Source organism: Octopus bimaculoides, chromosome 9 (assembly GCF_046866305.1).
Source record: "Octopus bimaculoides isolate indiv1 chromosome 9, ASM4686630v1, whole genome shotgun sequence".
Classification (NCBI taxonomy): Eukaryota; Metazoa; Mollusca; class Cephalopoda; order Octopoda; family Octopodidae; genus Octopus; species Octopus bimaculoides.
The window spans coordinates 29,318,180-29,340,263 of NC_142936.1; the positions used below are offsets into that span (position 1 = coordinate 29,318,180).

Genomic DNA, 22,084 nt, shown 5'->3' on the forward strand with positions numbered 1-22,084 from the left:
TAAAACCGAGTAAGATGGCAAGATGGTGTGATGGCGGTTATTATAGCATTGAGGTAGATCTGGCCATCCTGTTTAACGGGGACAGAACCTGGATTTAAACCACTAGATGATGATGATGATTTCTTCCTTTAACTTTTTGGTAAGTGTCCCAGTTGTGAGGAAGCTCTGGAAGAGAATCTGAAGTGATCTTGCTAGAGCCCCTTTGCATTTCTTTTGGAGGATTGCTGGGAATCCATCAGGTTCTGTGGCTGAGTTTGAGCTCATTACATCAATGGCTGATATTACATCAGTTTCCAGTATTTTGATGCTATCAGTAATTGCCATTTCTTTGTGCATAGCTTTGGTGCCAAAGAACTCATCAAGCATAGCTACTTGCAAGTGCCCCAATGGAGTTGTGAAAATGCATGTGCATCTGGGGCAGGCTTGAGTCATCTGTTGATTATTGATGTAGTCATAACTCTTAATGTCCTCTCGGACAGGAGTGCAATATATCTTCTGTTGCTTATGAAGCACAAATTTCAGCAAACTATAACAATGGTTGCACAAACATCAAGCGTTATATCAGAGCTGTGGAAGGAAAATTTAAAGCTAGATATTAGAGCCATCTTTTGAATTTTGGGTACCATGATTAAAGACATTCAACAATCCTTTTGGCTTTAATCTGGATGGTACCAGTTTCAGTATGAAATGGAAAATCCTCTCTAAATCCAGACCTGTACTAATGGGTCCAAAAATGTTCAGTGTGTTCCCTTGAAAAACTATCTATTAAAATCTTGAGAGCCTCCAACATAAATTCGAGGAACGAGATTTTTTTCTGTATGTTCACATGTCTGGAAATCTTGTCAAAGTTTAAAAGTAGACCACCAGACACTTAATGAATCATTAACATGGTTTACATCTGCTTGACATCAAATTATTGTGTTTTTCTGTTTGTTTTCTTTACAAGTTTTGTTTTCAGCTTGATAAATGACAGAATAAATTATTATTTCAACCAGGAAACCCTGGGTGGCTGTAATTACAAGATTTCTGGCTTTTTATTTTAAGATATAAATCAATAAATAAAAATGTGTGTGTTTGCACGCATCATTGTGTTAGTGTTTGTCTCCCATCACAGCTTGACAACTGGTGCTTATGTGTTTATGTCCCCATAACTTAGCAGTTTGACAAAAGAGACTGATAGAATAAGTACCAGGCTTAAAAAAAAGAACTGCTAAGGTTGATTCTTTTGACTAAAATAAAATTCTTCAAGGTGGCGCTCCAGCATGGCTGCAGTTTAATGACTGAAACAAGTAAAGATAAAAGAACTTCCAAACTTCTTTTGCCAGCTATGTATTTTATAGAATTGTAAATTGTGTGTTATTGCTGGAATGAAATATTTGTAAGAAGTATTTAAAAATGCTAAAATCTGAAGGGAAACCATAGATTTTAGTTTAAATAATATCAACACACTAACAAATCACTCTACCTTAACTTTTTACTCAGTTTGATTGGTGAAGGTTTTGTTTCACTTTTCACTGAAATTTATTGAAATCCTCATTCCAAGTGTCAATCCAACCAAATTCACGACACTAAAAGAACTATTAGTACATGGAGTTGGTTTGATTGAATTTGAATCTAAGGAATCATCATTCCCAATGTTGTCATTTCTAATAAAGTTTTACTTTATCAATACATGTCAATTAAAGAAAACATTGTTTTTATTTCATTGTTACTTTTCTTTTAATTTTAGAGTGTGATGTTTCAGACATGGAGTCAAGTAGTGGTGGCAGTTTTCCCAAGATTATGGTCTTTAAACCAACCATGGAAGAATTCAAAGATTTCAGAAAATATGTCAATTATATGGAATCACAAGGCGCTCATAAAGCTGGTTTGGCAAAGGTAAAGCATCCCTCTTTGTCTGTCTGTATAGAGAAAAAATAATTTTTCAGCAACTACAATATCGTATATCTTCTTTTTAAAAAGTATTGTATTTAAACTTCAACTCTCCATGTGAACCAACAGGATAGAGTTTGACATGAATAATGATGACTATAGTTTATCTTATATTATAAAAGACAAATGGATCTCCATGTGTCTCTGTTCATCACATCTATAAAAGGGAGGGAAAGAAGGGGAGGAATCAAAATATACATCACAATGTAAAACGCAATACAAGCATTAAAAAAGACTTTCACTTTGAATAAAAGAATGGGATGAGAAAAGGTTGTTAAGAGAGAGAGTGAAAGATAGATACATAGGTAGGTATTGTTGTCCACTTAGTTACTAAGAAATCTGAATAATACTAAAACTCTAGAGATGTTTGTGTGTACCCAAAATATCTCAGAAATAGTATATTTTATTTTATTTTGCATATTTATCTTCATACTTACCTTTGGCAGTACTGTACAAATTTTTGTGATATTTGGACCTCTATTTAAATGATTAAACACATTTTTTGTTTGTTATTTCTTGACGAAAAAATACATGGCTTCCGTGACATCAACACACATACAGAATATGCACACATATGAATGTTATGGTTTGTCAATCAACACAAGCACACATCTGCTATCTGTGACATATACACACACACACAGTCTTTGCACTCTAAGAAAAAAAAAAATTGACTTTTTGACGTACACAATATTTTTAGAAATATTTTTAACTGAATGTGATTTCATCATACGGAGTTCATTAATTTCTGTTAAAATATTTATTTATTTACCTTTGTTTTAAAGGGAAAGAGAGAGAAAGTGAAAGATGTATGTACGTGTATATGAAATGGATGTGTGTGTGTGTGTGTGTGTGAAAGAGAGAGAGAGAGTGAGTGAAGGAGTGTGTTATGTATACGTACATACATCAATGCATATGCGTACATCTTTTTTGTATGTACATGTGCATGTGTGTGTGTGTGAGAGAGAAAGAGAGAGTGAGTGAGTGAACATGTGTGTTATCATGTATGTGTAAGTGACACTCTCTTTCTCACATACATGCGTCCATTTCATATACACTTGCATACATCTTTCGCTTTCTCTTCTCTTGCACTTTAAAACAGAAGTAACAGGTGATTTTCAGGTTAAAAGTTGTTTAAAAAAGCTTCTCATGTAAAATTTGCATATGAAAGTTTTCAGAAGTGCCGATATGGCCAGAGAAAAAGGTTTTCAATTTAGTTGTATTTAGCATAATTTCACTTACTTATGATTAAATTTTATTAAATTTTCATTAGATTTAAGCCCTTGTTTTTTCTGTAAATCCCTTCTGACATAAAATGAGTCAACTTCCGGTATGAATGTTTACATTTTGTAACTCTCTAAAAAAAAAAACGACTTTGTGACGTACACACACACTGACAGAGAGAAATATCTTTTTTACAGAGATTACTTATAGTTTCATCATTTTGGATTTTATTCCATTTCATTCATTTGATATTTGTAATCTCTTTGTTGTTTTGATTTAATTTTCTTAATACAACATTACATACAAAAATAAGCACTGATCAATTATGCCATGTGGAAAGAGACAGGGATCATCGTGGTCTAGAGATGATGCGAAAAGGTGTTGGGAAGAAGCAAGGGTAAGGAGACAACAGGAAACGGCTAAGATGATAGCAGAACAATGGCAGGATAACAGTCATGCAACAAAGAAGGAGGCAAGGAGAGACTGAGGAAGATAGGAATGTGCATCTCCAGGATGTGAGACAAAGTACAAATAGCAGAAGACTTGCAGAAATGCCTGAGATGGGGCTGCATGAATCTTAAAGAACAGGGTGAGGAAAGAAAGAAGGACAGAGGGAGCATTGGAAGGAAATGGATTCACTCTTTCTGCTGATGTAGATGTGATGAATTTCATATGCTCTTACTGCTATGCATTCTTATTCCATGGCAAAACTGCAAATGTCTGCTGCATGAAGGGAAAATTTTGTATTGGCAATTTACAACCTCTACCAAATGAACTTATCCATTTATACAATAGTGATGACTGTCTTGCAAAAGAATTCAGAAAGAACATCAGACAGTGCAACTGCCTCTTCTAAATGACATCATTTGGTGGGAAAAAAGTTATTCCTAAAAGAAACATAGAATCCCGCCATTGTCATTCATGGCCAGATCCATCACTATATTGGACAGTTAGTCACAATTTTCTTCAGGCATTAAATTGATTTCTATTGTTTAGATAATTCCAATTAAATAAGTTCAGAAGTTAGGTTAAATATATATACATGCATAAGTACCATTCTGTAGAATTCCCATTCTATAAACTGGCAAACAATTCCGTGAATACTTTACTGGGCAACGTTGGGTAGTAACTCTATTTTTGATTTAAAATGTGGTAATTTTAAGTGGAAGTCAATACAATGGAACACAAACTCTAGAAAACAACTACTGTAAAAACCCATGTAATTTATGCACTTTTTTTTGTAAAAATAAAAATAAACTTTAGTGGGGTGCATAAATGACATAAGTAGATCATTTCCAGAATTAAAAAAAAAATTCTTTTGTTGAAAAAAGACATACAAAACAAACATTTGTACCGGAAGTTGACTCATTTAATGTCACAATAGGTTTTTACAGAAAAAATAATGGCTTAAATATAATGAAGTTGACTTTTATTTATGCTAGACTGTATAATGCTTACTTTTTCTGTATAAATTTACTAAAACCTATTGCAATGGAACATCATTAATATACATAGTGATGTGGGTATTCCTGATTGAAAAAAATGTAATGATATGGATAATCTTGATTGTATGTTTTTATTTTTGTCTGTTTATTACTAGGCACACTTTTAAGTTTGTCGTACTGTTTATGCCAATTTCGAACATTGGCTTCATTAGCATTAAAATACCTTCCGGCAGCTCTATTGTCATGTTCAAATGCATATTCAACATATTTAATTTCTCCTTTGCAGTAAATGATTCATAAGTTCTGCCCATACTGACAATAATGGTAATGACAAATTTTAAAGTTTGCTTAATATTTTATAAGTGTGAAAGGGATTGAAATTTCAATACTCCGTATCAAAGGTTCTGACAAGAATAGGCAGAAAAGAATTCTGCTTACATAATCAGTCTGATCAGTCACCTTTCTCTGTCGGTTGAGTAAAGTGTCATCCAAGCTGATGTTTATTGGTAATTAAACTTAATTTACAACACGTATGCATATTTATCAGATTTGTTTTTGTTAGTAATTCTTATCAAAAACTTTTCTTGTGATCTTGATTTGAGAAGACACACTGGAGTATGCTAAAGATCGGACATAATGTCTTGTGGGCAAAGAATGTAAAATGAAGTTTATTATAAATAACACAAACATTTTGTAATTTAATAGCTTTCAATGTGATACTTATTAAACAGAAATTATTTTTATTTATTGAAAATTTAATAAAATCTATTCATAAGTAAGTGAAATTATACTAAATACAACTAAATTGAAAACCTTTTTTCCCTGGCTATATCGACTATTCTGAAAAATTTTGGGTTCAAATTTTACATGAGTAGAAGCATTTTATAACAGTGTTAACAAATTTTATCTTGAAGATCACCTGCGTAAATTACACAGGTGTGCAAATTACATAGGTTTTTACGGTATATGTGTATGTATGATATAGATAATTATTTTTGTCTTTGTTTCTGTGTGTATGTTTCTGTATGCCTTTTAATATATAGACAAGGCCTCGCAGTTTTCTAAAAATAACTGTTTGTATATCTATCTATCTATCTATCTATCTATCTATCTATACACACACACACACACACACACACACACATATGGTAAAGTCAGAACAAATAGGACCTTATTATCAGTCAAGCAGGTTGAGGTAAAGTCCTACATCTTGTCTATTTTTTCTTATTTTATATCCTGTTACTAATGTTCACCAAGAAAGTCAATCTAAATGTTATTTGCACAATTATTTATGATGGTACGTGCTTAACTTAGAAACATTTTTATTTGGCAGTCTAGCAACAGGTTTGAACTGGTATTTATAAGAATGAAAGAAATTAGAAATAATTCTTATTGGCTCCTAGATAAATAAACTATTAGTGGCAATATGCAAAGTGGTATGGATATAAAAAAAATATTGTTCTGTTGATACTTCTAAATAAATAATTTAAAATGAAAAGAAAATTAAATATATCAGTTTTGGAAGTATTACAAATTCTGATCAATAAGTAAAGAAAATTGGGAAGAAATGATTTGTATTAATAATTGAATAATAATACTGTGAAAAATGGAACCACTAGCTCACATTACTTTTTTTTTTAATTAAATCAAAATAAGTTAAAATTACTATTTTGATACAAATGTAAAATGTTGGGATAATATTTCTTAGTCCCTCTCTCTTATGTAACACTGTGGGAACTCAATAGTTCTCCAGAATGAAATAGTTGCAAGAATTGTTTGAAAACAAGTTCTGTGTATTTAGCTCCATGTTCTCTCCTAATGCCAAACTCTCAGTGATGAAATAAGTATGGAATTGGATTGAGGTATGTGCCTATATTTTCAAATAGCCTTTCCACAGTAATTTGACTTGCTAGTAGTGGCGGATAATCATTTTCAAAAGCATGCCCCACCACTTTAAGAAAAGAAGGATTTATTGAATAATGTGTTCCAAGATGTACCATGACTGATTGTACATTAGAAATCAATTATACAAAATATTTTGGAATTGGCGGAATATCTCATAATTGCATATCTGGTGTGCTTCTTGTACAACTATTTTAGACAATATTGTTTTATTTCTGTAGGGATCAGTATACGAACCTAAAATGACATCTACTTTAACTATAAACCAGGGGAAATTAAATACAACATAATATAATGTACTCCTTTCAAAGTTGATAAAAAAGAAAGTACTAATCCAGAGCAGAACTGTAAGAACATTAATTCTTTAGTGTTCAGATTACTTTGTCAAATGTAATACTTATTTATTCACATTGTTTAGAATTAATCATGCATTATCTGGTAGCTTCAAGATTTCAATGGCATGATTGTTTACTTTCAGAATGACACTCTAGAATAGGTGTGAGAGGCTGGATCTGGCTGGTTTGAAAATACAAGAGTTAGAATACTCGGGCCTGATATGCCAATGATATGTTAAAAGCACCTAGCATACACTATAAAGTGGTTGGCATCAGGAAAGTTATCCAGCTGTAGAAACCAAGCCAAATCTGACTGGAACCTAATGCAGCTCTCCAGCTTCCCAGCTCTGATCAAACTGTCCAATCTATGCCAGCATGGTAAATGGACGTTAAAAGTTGATGATATATATATATATATATATATATATATATGTATATATGGAAAGTGGACGTTAAGCGACGGCGACGATGATGATGATGATGATGATGATATATATATATATATATATATATATATATATATATATATATATATATATATATATATATATATATATATATAAAATGTGCAGGTGTGACTGTGTAGTTGAGAAGTTTACTTCTCAATCATATGGTTTTAGGTTCAGTCATATTGCCTGACACTTTGGGCAAATGTCTTCTACTATAGCCATGGGTCTACAATATCATTGTGTGTGGATTTGGTAGATGGAAATGGAAAAAAGCCCATTGTGTGTGTGTGGGGGGGGGGGGGGGCATGTCTCCTTGTGTTATCATATGTTGGTTGTAAACAGCATTACCATCATACAAGCAGTGTCCTTCATCTTGTGTGAAAGCATATCTGCCATGGATAAACATTACCTTACTTAAGCAGGTGATGGTTGGCAACAGAAAGAGCATCCAGTTGTAGAAAACCTACCTCTACAAATTCTGTTGTTAAAATGCTGCTGATGATGATCATTGTGTGTATAATTAGTGTTTGTAGTCATATTACTTAGTAGCATACACTTGAAGGAAATTCCTCTCTCTCTCTCTCTGTTATATATACATAAATACGGACGTAGTAGATAACAGCTAGCCTTCGGCCACCCTTTTGGGCCCTGTTGTGTCCACTACTCTGATTGGTTGGTATTGGTGCAATTTGTCTCTTGCTCTATTGCACGCCAATATGCAACCCGACCAATCGCAGCCTTCAAATAAGGTCACGTGAGACAGTCTCTTATAAACCTCAGTTTGTGCCGACTGCTCACTATAAAACTCTGGCTTTACATAGAATCGATGTTTTTCGGTTCCAGACCTTTTGAGGTTTAGCCATTGACCACACAGGACACGGCCAGTTTCTGCGACAACACAACAGCAGCCACATGGAGACTCATCAACACTTCATCCAAGCAGCATTCATGACCTCCATCTCTGTTGCCAGCATTCATCCTAACATCAACATCATCTCTCTACGTACACAGCGACCAGCAACACTCGCACAGGTTTCAACACAACACTGTTTGTGAATTACGTCACCATGGTTAACAGCAAATACAACCTGCGACAACCTCCTGTAACAGGTGACCGGCAGCAGCATTGTAGCCACAACATTACGTATGACAGGTACCTCAACCGGCTCTGCATTACTGCCACAACTACTTGATACAGCATTTTAACTATTGTGTACATTGACTACGAACTGGTATTTATCATCCTTGTATCTGAACATTCTTCTAATGTCATATTATAGGCTCTTTCAATGCTCTGTACTCATTGCACACGCATACACTTTGTTCTCATATCTATTATTATGTATATATGATGCACGCACATGTTAACATATAAATAAAATCTTCTCTTAAACATTCTACCCAGTTGTGTCTCTCTTTTCCTTATGGCACTTATACTCGTTCATCCTCTTCATATTTATTGTATCAACCGTATGATGTGCAAAGGAGCCATTCTTGTCACCTTTACTTCGCACGGTCGTTTACAACTTTCTTGTATGAGTGGGATGGTTTATTTGTTGCAGCAAATGTTTTAACAGTTAGATGTTTTTCATACCACTAAACCTTCATTCATCAAGAATGAGTGATGCATTAATCCAGCTCTATTTGCACAGAGTTTCAAAAACAGTTTGAAATTCATTTTGTTTTTATTGTATTAGGAGTAGTAATCCTCCCTCACCGAATAAGGACATTCCTGGACAGTCACAGCCAGCTGGCTAGAATCAGTAAAATAGTACATTTTTTACCATTCAAGATTTAATTTGAAATGTGTTACTGAAACATCTTGCTGAAACCTTGTAGCTATTTATTTTTATATGCCACATAAGTTTTACTCTTTATAATTTTATAGGTGATTCCACCACCAGAATGGACTCCAAGACGTGTTGGTTATGAAAATGTTGATCTCATGGTTCCTGCTCCTATCACTCAGGTGGTGAGTGGTTGTCAGGGATTGTATACTCAATATAACATTCAGAGAAAAGGCATTCACGTTAAAGAATTTGAAAAGTTAGCCAACAGTGATCGGTATGTTACCTTTTCTCATTTCCATTTTTATGGCTGCTTATTTCTTAAAATTTTGTTGAATTTGATGAGTTTACTTCTTATCTCGCTACCAACATTCTGTAATAAACTGTCATTTATTTTAGGGTATCTTTTTCTTTAGGGTCTGTTGTAATATTGCTCACTGGATTCAACATTCAGGATGGAACATTATCTGTTATAGTTGGAAGTTTTTAGTTTTTATATTTATCAAGGAAACTCCTGTAGCAATTTAAAGTAAAACAGTAGAGGAAATGGAACTAAATGTGAATGGAAGAGTTATTTGGATATATAAAAAGGAAAACCCAAATCAAATAACTACTTTATTGAAACAAAATTATTTAAGCAAAATTAGAGAATTTGTGCCTTTTCTTGTAAGAATTTTCTTTCTTTTTCTTTTTTGTGAAAAACTTTGTTAAAAATTTAGTAAGACCATAGATTGTCTAAGGTTTCTTCTTCATCAAACTGTTTTTAAGTTGATGCTTAACAAGACATAGAGAGGATAAAAACAATTTTATTCTAAATGATACTAAGACACAATAAGCACCAGTTAGACAAACAACAGAGACTGGCTCCAATAACTATCAGATTGCTGGATGACTTTGTTACCAGCTGCACTAAGTAAGTGCACTATAGTGTAATTGATAACAAAATAGTCTAGTAAGTGATAATTACAGTTTGTGTCTTGTCAGTGGGTATGTTTCTCATCTAACTGAATTCAGTCCTAATAATGTTTAATATTATTTCATTGTTTTAGTGTGTTCTTTTTCCATAATTAAATGTAATATTTGAGGGGAAGTCAGAAATTATCCGCACTTTCACCATAACATATCTTTATTATTGTCACACTGCCTTCTGCACATGTGTACTTATAGTTGGTGCTATTGTGATCACATGATCAAAGTTTGAGCCTGATTGTGCCATTTTTCTTTCTGGCTTTACAGTGTAAGCATGGCTGCTCCACTAGCAATGTGCACCAAAGAAGAAGGAGCAGTGATCTGATTTCTGTGGTCAGGTGTGTCAGGTGCTGAAATTCATCAGAGGCTTTTAACACAATTGGTTAATGGTTTTAACATTCTGGGCAGCCATGTGTGGGTGTGCATTGACATGCAATAAATAACAAAACTTCAACAATAGGCTTTGGCATTTGGTGTGAATTGCCAGCTTCAGTTTGTTGGCCAGCAAAGTACTGTATCTTGCACTGTTGATTGTACACCCCTTTTCCAGGTAGTCTTCCAGTATAGGCCCTTTTGAGTCCTCAGAAAGGGTTAGCATCACCTTTCCCGCAGAGGACTGAGTCTTGAATTTCTTCGTTGCTGGTGAACCAGGATGTTGCCACTCCATACTCTCTTTTGGATTCTGCCTCATTATGATGGACCCACGTTTCATCTCCTGTGACTAATCTGCTCAAAAATTCCTCGCCCTCATTGTTGTAGCAATCAAGTAAATGTTGGCAGACATTTGCGCTTGTGCTCTGCAGTAAGCTCTCTTGGCACCCATCTTGCACAGACTTTATGGAAGCTGAGTCCATTGTGGGTAATTTGATAGGCAGAACCATGACTAATCTGCAGTGAACGAGCTACCTCATCAATGATAACTTACTGGTTTACTATTGCCATATCTTGAGCTTGCTGAATCTTTTCATCAGTGTTGGAGGTTGATGGGCGTCCTGTTCCCTCTTCATGCATCATGCTTGTCTGACCACTATTAAACTTCTTAATCCACTCATACACACTTCTATGCGGTAGTGCACTGTCCCCATATTATGCTAAAAACTTTCGATGAATTTCAGCTCGTGACACACCTGATCAGAGAAATCAGATCACTGCTCTTTGTTCTTCTTTGGGGCACACTGTAAAGCCAGAAAGAAAAATGGTGCGATCGGGGTCAAACTTCGATCATGGGACCACAATAGTACCAACTATAAGCACACCTGTCCAGAGGGCAGTGTGAAAATGATAAAGACATGTTATGGCAAAAGTGGGGATAATTTTTGATTTCCCTTTGTATAATCATTCTTTGTGTCTTGATCCATTTCTGTCTCACTTTTGATGCTTAAAGTCTTTTACATCTGACCTAACACTTCTCCCAAGTTTGGTGCTTTCCACATTCAATTTACATCTTTCCTTCCAGTAATACACTGAAATTAACTGGTTTCCTTTGACTACATGAACGTGTTGTGTTGGAATTTAAGTTTATATTAGAATTTCAAAACAACTTTAATCTCAATATTTTCCTTTAAAAGTTAATAATTAGAGGTTGGCTACATAGTAGGATTAAGCAGTTGGTAATTTCTTCAAGTTCTTGACTAGCTAACACTTCTGTTATGTAGGTTCACTTTGAAATTATCAAAATCATTATTTGATTGTATAAATAGGTCAGGTTGTTAAATATTTTAGCTTTTGTTTTTTGAAAAGATTTGATTTTGGGCATGTTATTTGATAAATATTAGATATATTTACAGAGTAGATTGTATGTTTAAAATAAAAGAATTAAAAAAAATTTTTTTTTTGTTATTGGTTGAATCTCTTCAAGTGAAATCTACAATTACAGAGTGGGTGATCATCTGTTAATTAGATGTTTACAATATTTGTGGCATTTACCTTATTCTCCACCTTCACAGCTTAGCTATTATCTCTTTCCCCAATTTATAAGATTATTCTATGAATCTGCCTTTAACTTTGATGATTGCTTTAATGTGGGACTGGAATCATTGACATACCTGCACTAAATTGTCCTTATTCATTTTGAAAATCACCTGGACAGTGGCAGCCTTCAGTGAAGGTACAGTATGGGAATGATGTACATTAGTATCACTTACAACAATGCTCCAAACATAGTAGTTAATGGGATTTAAATCTGGCTGGTTTGGTGTAACATGATTGTAAAGATTGTCTAATATCCATTCTTGGGTTACATGTGCTTTGTGCAGTGTTGAATCTTGTTGAAGCATGTTTGGCCTTCCATTGCATGCTTATCCAAAGCTGGAAAACTCTCTAGCATCTCAATGTATCCGGCAATATTAATTCTACAATCCTGTGAGGTGGCATGATATGGCTTTTGTTACTCACCATTCTTAAAACCATCACTATTGCTGGAATCTTAGTATTCATCATTTTGGGGACATAAGAAGAATCTGCACATAACCATCTGTCATTTTTCCTGTTAAACTTTGGGTCTTGGTTGAAGTTTTTCTCATCAGAGAAGAACCAAAGCATGTGATATTCATGAGAATTTTTAAACCTTGTTAAGAAACTACTTTGCACAGATCAAACAGTTTTCCAACTGAATGTCCATGTGCACCACAGTTCTGATAGTCCACTCCGACACCTGAAGTTCTTTGACTTTCCAGGATTATCATCAATAATATTTTGAAACTGTTTGATAAATTACACTAGCCTTATAGTATTCAAATGTTTAGAATTTTTTTGATACAGTTAAGACATTCTTACCAAAGGCATCCAATTCTATCTAAACTTTGCGTACAAAAGATTTTGCAACATTTAGAAGGCTGGTGATTTCCAAATTGTTGTGTTCCTCACATAGGGCAACAACAACTACATGTCTTTTTTTGTTAGCATTTTATCTGCCATGAGGAATCTGAAAGAAATTAAAACCTTTTAATTGGTTTGAAGTGTGTAATATACTGGTAACTAAGTGCCCTCAAATGTCCCTTGCACCCTGTGTGTGCATATGCGCATGCATGTGCACACACACACACACACACACACACACACACACACACACACACACACACACACACACACACACTTTCTTTGTCTTCAACCAAATCCACTCACAAGGCTTTTGTTGGTCTGGGGTTATAGTTGAAAATGCTTGCCCAAGATGCTGTGCAGTGGGACTGAACCTGAGACAACATAGATAGGATGTAAGCTTCTAAACCACACAGCCATTCCTATGCTGTGAACCACACCTATGCCATGAAGAAAATTAAAGTGCTGAAGTAAAATACAGCACTGTCTTGTGTACTGTGCTAGCTGTACTGCCACTGTTGTGGCATGTTAATCCGTCACCATATTTATTATTTGTTAATTATAGATAGAAAATAGATAGAAAGCACTGAAATAATAAGAATATATTCATGCTTTACAGTCTCAAGTTTAGCACTTTATGGTTTGAGGTCCTCATCTAGAAGGTTTAGTATTGAAAGAATAATTTAGAGGAATATTTGGGGTATTTAATGACTTATAAAACCCCGTCCTTCTGAAAAGTGTAAGCATTTGATCAAATAATTATTGATTATCTTAATACTGTTTTAGTTCTTTGATTAAATAGTGTTGATAAAACTGATACTAGAAGCAGTGTAGTTAGAGGTGTTACTATTAGTATCAATTCAGACTTTCATGAAGCAAGAACAGATTTAAAAAAAAAAAAAAACTGTCTGTGGACTATCTTGTCAAATTGTGTTGTTTATTTTCATTTTTATTTTTTCCAGCTACCATACTCCTCGACATAGTGACTATGAAGAGTTGGAGAGAAAGTACTGGAAAAACATTACATTTGTTGCTCCTGTATATGGAGCAGATATTTCTGGCAGTTTATATGATGAAGACCAAGATTATTGGAATATCAATAGGTTAGGAACCATATTAGACCATGTTAATGAGGATTATGGGATCAAGATTGAAGGTGTCAACACTGCATATCTTTATTTTGGCATGTGGAAAACCACATTTGCTTGGCACACTGAAGATATGGACTTATACAGTATCAACTATATTCATTATGGAGCACCAAAATCCTGGTATGCTATCCCACCTGAACATGGAAGAAGGTTGGAACGACTTGCACAAGGTATTCCTTAAATTTACCTCCTGTCACCATCTTGATTAGGGCATGTGTACATCCCTCCTATTACATAAATTTTTGATGTTCGTACAATAAATATGCCAAGAATGTTTCCAGTATATATATATATATATATATATATATATACTTATTGCTGGAAGTGAAAACAAAAGCTAAGATGTTTTAATCTTTGTTTTAGTTTATTTTCATGTAATGCCATTTAATCTTCCTCTCCCATACAGCATCCTTACCAGCCGCTTTCTCATATATACTATGTAGCTTAGATTAGTACAAATTCTCCTATGTTTTATGTTCGTATGTAGAATAAAACAGTATGATTTTTTTCATATGCTCCTAAGTTTACATGATAATATATAGCTTGAAACACTAATCTATAGTATCATATGGCTTATTGTGTATTGATAATAATAATTATAATAAAAGTTCTGAATGTTAATATACATTAAAAATCAGTATAGGGTGTATTATTGTTGTTGTTTTTAATGTATGTTAATATTCAAAACGTTTTTTATTATTATTATTAATAATAATAATAAAAGTTTTGAATATTAACATACATTAAAAAAAAAAAACTAACAGCATCCATCTTGCAAAAACATTCTGTAGTGATAGATATAGTCTGTTTTACTTGCTTATTGCCAAAAGTGAAAACAGAAGCTAAGTTTATTTAATCTTAGTCTTACTTTATTTTCATGTATTTTCATGTAATGCCGTTTAATTATTCTCTCCCATACAGCATCCTTACCAGCTGATTTCGTATATATATTATGTAGCTTAGATTAGTACGAATTCTTCTATGTTTTATGTTAGTATGTAGAATAGAACAGTATGATTGTTTCCATATGCTCCTAAGTTTATATGATAATGTATAGCTTCAAGTGTTAATCTATGATATTATGTGGTTTAGGGTGTATTGATGATAATAATTATAATAAGAATTCTGAATCTTAATGTACATTAAAAACAGTGTCCATCTTGCAAAAACATTATGCCTGCCCCACTCCCACCATTTCATTATAAATATACATGACTTTCTCCTTAGCTAATCATAATCATATTTTTTAAGTGTGCACACCTGTCAGCTTACTGTATAAGTGTCTGTATGTAGTTATGTGAACCTCATTAGGTATATATGTCAGTGTGGCTGTATGTATTTATGAGTATATATGTATATATTTACATCTATGTATACCTCTGTGTGGACTTCTTGTTCATATGTGTGTATGTATATATGAGTATATGGGTGTACTTATATCTATATTGCATCGTCATTCATGTGATGCATATGAATGAGGACAGCTGCATAAAGAAGTGCTTACACTGAAGTGGATGGTATCCGCAGAAGAGGGAGATCCAGGAAGATGTGGAATGAAGTGGTAAGGACTAATCTCAGGATGTTGGGCCTCATGGAGGAAATAAAAATGGACTGAAATGTCTGTTGATATGAAGTTCTAGCGAAGACCTGCTCATGTCAGCAAAACTGAGTTCGAGAGGCTGTGTCCCACTGACACTTAACAGGAAAACTTCTCTCACACTCTACCACAACAAACCAAACTATGTCTCTACATCTCTTCTCTTCCTCACATTTCTGCTTCATGCGCTATGCTTACCTCCCACTCCCCAATCCTGTCCTCTTGGCCCTGTTCCACTGTATCATTGCTCTCCACTAACTCCTGACCTGTGTGTTCCACCCCACATGCCCTCATTCACTGTATTATTGCTATCTGCTAGCCCCTGACCTGTGTGTTCCACCCACACATAACAAGAAAACTTTTCACTCACCTTACCCCGACAAACCAATCTACACCTCCACATCTCTTCTCTTCCTCATATTTCCTCCTTCATACACTATGCCCTGCTCTCACTTCCCAATCCTGTCCTCACAACCCTCTTCCTCTGTATCACTGCTATTCAGTAGCCCTCCCGACTATATATACTCAAGTTTTCACTACCACCCCTCTGTACTCTTTAATCACACTTCCTTTGCAATATCCTACCACATTATGGCATTCAAACTTCTGATCACCATCCCTTGTATGCCCAGCATTTTGCAACCATCTCTATTCTACAGTCTCCCACTCTCTTTCCTTCTCCTGCATTTCCCTCAGGTTGAGTAATCATGTATTACCTTTGCAGTAGCGCACTTGTTTCTATCTTCAATCCTGGTCTCTCTGTAACCTTGTACTTTCTCTGCAGCAAGACATCTGTTTCTGTGAAACCATCCCATCCATGCTAGCATGGAAGGCAGATGTTAAACAATGATGATGTGTACATTTATATAGACAACATGTTCATATGTGTGTGCATGTGTGGGTATATCGATAGTGAATATATATGTGTGTGTATTTGTATGTATGAATATGCAAGATTCATACCATGCTGTATATATGTAAGATTCATACCATGTCTTTGTATATGTAGACATATATGAGATATGTGTATATTAGCATATAAAGTTAATACTGTGTATGTATAAATGGACATGCATGACTACTTTCATGCCCTTCTTACCCCTCTCTTTACTGGGCCTTAATCTGGATGCTGTATGGGAGTGAGCAAATTGTACTTCATTGGATTGAATACATGCTGTACCAAGGTATATGTGTATATATATATACATACTAGCAGCTAAGCCCGGTTTCACCCGGTCTGTTTGGATGATGTGGCTTTGATCGTTTTCAGTTAGGCATAATCTGTCACAGTGTTTCTCAACCTTATCATTTCGGGTCCCCTGCTTCAATTGGAGCCTCCAGCTGTATGAAAATTTTCTCCCCTCTTCCCTGACAGAAAACAGCTTTGCCCATTCTCCCCTCCCAAAAAACTACCCTTTGTTGAAATTTTTTTTTTTCTACAGAAACCCCCCTTTTCGGCTACGGGGAGTACGAATCTGCAAAAAAAGTGGCAAAGATCAACATTTCTAAATTACTCCCACCCCCATTTCCTTCATTTTGAACTTTTTTGAGAATTTTTTTGTTGAAAATATGTGGAAAAATAAGGAGATTATGATTCTGAAAAAAATTTCCAAAAATCTTTATAAAATTTTTTTAAAGAATTTGTTTTTTGTAAATATGCGGAAAAATACGGACATTATGATGCAGACAAAAATTTCAAAACATTTCTGTACTTACAGTTAGGGTTTTAGGGTTTTAGAGTTAGGGTTAGGGTTATGGTTTTAGGGCTAGTGTTGGGGAGAAAAGTCAAAATTGAAGAAGTTGGGGGAGAAAGGGGGGGAAAAAATTTCACAATGCCGATTTTTGGCAATTTTCCAGAACCTCTGTATCCAAAAACGGGAATTTTTGGCAAAGAAAAAAAAAAAAAAGAAAAAAAATTTGGGAGAAAATGGCAGGGAAGTCTTTCTAAAATATCTTCACAGAAAACAGCTTCATGAGTTGTGAAGAAAGAATTTGTGCGTAGTCTGTTTCTGAGAACTATTCTATTGGACTTCTGTCTAATCACGTCTTTTAAGGTACACACACATACATAGAAAATGTGAGGTCATGGTAGAAAATTTTTACGATAGTTGATTTATGGAAAAGATTATGTCAAATTTTTGAAATGCAAATCTGTGAATGAAAATTAAGTTCAGACCTCTACATGGTAAGTAGATCTGGTAGAAATAGCATCCAAACCTCCCTCAAAATACCCTACTGTATTAATGCAACAATTCTGCATATTATGTAGTTTGAATGAGAAACTGTAACTAAAGATGAAGATAATTAAACCCACAAAGAGGTGAAAGAAGAGAGACAGCATAGCGAAAGTTTTGGCTGACTCATCCTGTAGTCCCCTTGTTGCTGTGTGAGCAACTGGTTGCATTAATGGCAGAACAAAGAGGGGATTTGCATTAGAAAATGTTTTAATCGATTTTCTCGGTAAGTATGGGGGGTAGGAAAAAAATAGAAGAGGCATTAAGAAGTTGACGTTAAGAATTGCTTTAACAATTAGAAAATGTTTGACATTTCAATCATCACTAAAAAAATGAAGCTGTAAGAATTTACGGGGAAATTGTATGTAAGAAGTAAAGCAGAAATGATTTGTAACTGTACTGCCAAAGTTCTGCAACTTAATAGCAGACGTATCCAATTTAAGAAAAGTGAAGATAAAAACTAAGTGAAGAAGTATGGAATAAGTCATTGTTATACGCTTATAGAAAAAATAGACACGTACCTTTTTAAAGAACATAATGTAGCTGAGAGCTATTGTATTAGATGTTTGTGTAATGTAATAGCTAATTGTAGCGAGCAGAAATTGAAAGATATATGAAATGGGTGTGTACGTGTGTGTTTTTGCGGATAATTTGGCGGGAGTTTTGCCAACTACTCTGAGAGTATAGTGGGTGCTTTTTATGTGCCACTGGCATGGGAGCCAGTCAGGCAGCACTGGCATCGACCATGCTCAAACAATGCTTTTTATGTGCCACCTGCATGGGTGCCAGTCAGGTGGACTGGCATAGCTTACACTTGAATGATGCTTTTTACATGTCACTGGCATGGGTTCCAGTCAGGCGGCACTGACATTGGCCACAACTGTGATTTCATTTTGTCCAACTGGTCTTCACAAACACAGCAATTGAAGGGAGCTTTTAAATAGGCCAGTTATATGACACTGGCATCGGCCACGACTACAATCTTACTTGGCTTGCTGGGTCTTCTCAAGCACAGCATATCTCCAAAGATCTCAGGCATTACAGGGGCAATGACAAGCGACCAAAGTTTGAGGGTTGTGCTTCACCACCTCATCCCATGTCTTCCTGGGTCTACTTCTTCCACAGGTTCCATCAACTTTTAGGGTGTGACACTTCTTCATACAGTTGTCCTTATCCATATGCATCACATGACCATACTAGCACAGTTGTCTCCCTTGCACACTACATCTGATGCTTATGTCCAACTTTTCTCTCAGGTCACTTACACTGTGTCGTGAATGCACGCTGACATTACACATCCAGCAGAGCATAGTAGCTTCATTTCTTTCAAGCCTATGCATGTCCTCAGTAGTCATAGCCCATGTTTCATTGCCATGTAGCATGGCTGTTTGCACACAGGTATCATACAGTCTACCTTTCACTCTGAGAGAGAGAACTTTTGTTACCAGCAGAAGTAAGAGCTCTCTGAACTATGCCCTGGAAATTCTTATTCTAGTAGCTATACTCTCAGAGCGTGGAGGCGCAATGGCCTAGTGGCTCCGGCAGGGGACGGCGGCGAACCCTGCTGTACTCTTTCACCACAACTTTCTCTCACTCTTACTTCCTGTTTCTGTTGTGCCTGTATTTCAAAGGGTCAGCCTTGTCACACTGTGTCATGCTGAATATCCCCGAGAACTACGTTAAGAGTACACGTGTCTGTGGAGTGCTTAGCCACTTGCACGTTAATTTCACGAGCAGGCTGTTCCGTTGATCGGATCAACTGGAACCCTCGACATCGTAATCGACGGAGTGCCAACAACTCTCAGAGCAACCACCCCAGCTTCTGACTTGATCACCTAGGTAATGGAAGCTATCAACAATTTCTAGTTTTTTCCCCCTGGCATGTGATGAAATCTGTGTTCTGTACTTTTTGATGTTTATTGCACCTGTGCTCTACCACACACAAAAACTGTCTTTTCAGTTAAACTTCCTTTGATATTGCTGCACCATAGCTTACACCAAGTACATCTTATGGAGTTTCTACCTATTCCTTTTCTACAGATTGAACAGGACCATTTACCTTAAGGGATTTGTGATTTGTCTACCTTCCTACTTACGAAGACTTTAGGCTTTGCTAGGTTGACTTGAAAGCCCTTCAATTCTAAACCTTGCTTCCACACCTGAAACTTCTTCTCTAGTTCTGATAGTAACTCAGCTATTATAATATATATATATATATATATATATATGTGGTTGGGGAGAAGATGTGTATTGGTATGCGGGAAAAAATATTGGAGAAAATCTAAAAACAATTATACATTTTTCAAATTCAGCTAGCTGCATTTTCAAACCCAACACAAATTCTCTCTCTCTCTCTCTCTCTCTATATATATATATATATATGTGTGTGTGTGTGTGTGTGTGTATATATATATATATATATGTATATGATTATGTATGTGTGTGTGTGCATAATTACTAAATTTGTTAATGTATGCTACTAATAGTCATCATCATCATCGTTTAGCATCCGCTTTCCATGCTAGCATGGGTTGGACAATTTGACTGAGGACTGGTGAATCAGATGGCTGCACCAGGCTCCAATCTGATCTGGCAGAGTTTCTACAGCTGGATGCCCTTCCTAACGTCAACCACTCCGAGAGTGTAGTGGGTGCTTTTACGTGTCACTGGCACGAGGGCCAGTCAAGTGGTACTGGCAACGGCCACGCTCAAATGGTGTCTTTTACATGCCACCTGCATAGGAGCCAGGCCAGCGGCACTGGCAACGACCTCGCTCGAATGCTTTTTCACATGCCACCTGCAGAAGTGCCAGTTAGGCGACGCTGGTAACAATCACGCTCAAATGGTGCTTTTTACGTGCCACCAGTACAGAAGCCAGACAGCTGCTCTGGCAATGATCATGCTGAGATGGTGCTGTTAGCGTTCCACTGGCATGGGTGCCAGTCATCGAATTCGGTTCAATTACGATTTTGATTTCCCTTGCTCCAACAGGTCTTCGCAAGCCGAGTTTAGTGTCTAATGAAGGAAAGGTTGGCATGGGTGCCAGTCATCAAATTTGGTTCGAAGTGTTAATAATAATTAGATATTACTAATTCTTTATTAAGTCCATGTAATAATAATGAGGGTTCAAACATAGAATTTAGTAGTTTCTAAAATCAGCATCCATCTTTGTAACCCCCACTTCCCCTTCCCCATCATTTTCATTTAAACATACATGAATTCCTTCTTTGGCAACTAATATATATATAGAGAGCTCTTACCTCTGCTGGCGACAAAGGGACTCTCACTCAGAGTAAAAGGCAGACTGTATGACGCATGTGTACGAACAGCCATGCTACATGGCAGTGAAACATGAGCTGTGACTGCTGAGGACATGCGTAAGCTCGCAAGGAATGAAGCCAGTATGCTCCGCTGGATGTGTAATGTAAATGTGCATACCCGTCAGAGTGTAAGTATCTTGAGAGAAAAGCTGAACATAAGAAGCATCAGTAGTGGTGCGCAAGAGAGACGATTGCGCTGGTTTGGACATGTGGTGAGAATGAATGAGGATAGCTGCGTGAAAAAGTGCCACTCCCTAACAGTTGAGGGAGCCCGTGGAAGAGGTAGGCCCAGGAAGACCTGGGCTGAGGTGGTGAGGCAAGACCTTCGAACATTGGGCCTCACCGAGGCGATGACTACTGACCGAGACCTTTGGAAATGTGCTGTGCGTGAGAAGACCCGGCAAGCCAAGTGAGATCGTTGCCAGGGCCCCTGGACTGGCTCTTGTGCGGGTGGCACATAAGATATACCATCCTGAGCGTGACCGTTGCCAGTACCGCCTGACTGGCCTTGTAGGGTTTTCGAGCGAGATCGTTGCCAGTGCCCCTCGACTGGCTCTTGTGCGGGTGGCACATAAAAGACACCATTTTGAGCGCGGCTGTTTTCATGCGGGTGACACGTAAAAGCACCCACTACACTCTCTGAGTGGTTGGCGTTAGGAAGGGCATCCAGCTGTAGAAACTCTGCCAAATTAGATTGGAGCCTGGTGTTGCCATCCGGTTTCACCAGTCCTCAGTCAAATCGTCCAACCCATGCTAGCATGGAAAGCGGACGTTAAACGATGATGATGATGATATATATATATATATATATATATATATATATATATATATATATAAATATATATATATATAAGATTTAATGTGGATGATGTATATGAATATTTAAACCTTGCTATGTAGCGATCCTCTGTAATTAACCTGA

At 36.1% G+C, this 22,084-nt stretch overlaps 1 protein-coding gene across 1 annotated transcript in view; it reads left to right on the plus strand.

Moving 5' to 3' along the window:
- LOC106883455 (uncharacterized) overlaps nt 1-22,084 on the plus strand; it is a 134,665-nt gene that overhangs the window by 19,030 nt on the left and 93,551 nt on the right. The window contains exons 2-4 of the mRNA XM_089358122.1: nt 1,730-1,878; nt 9,176-9,351; nt 13,823-14,181. Coding sequence (XP_089214248.1) covers nt 1,747-1,878; nt 9,176-9,351; nt 13,823-14,181 — 667 coding nt within the window. The 5' untranslated portion in view covers nt 1,730-1,746. The remainder of the gene's footprint in view (nt 1-1,729; nt 1,879-9,175; nt 9,352-13,822; nt 14,182-22,084) is intronic.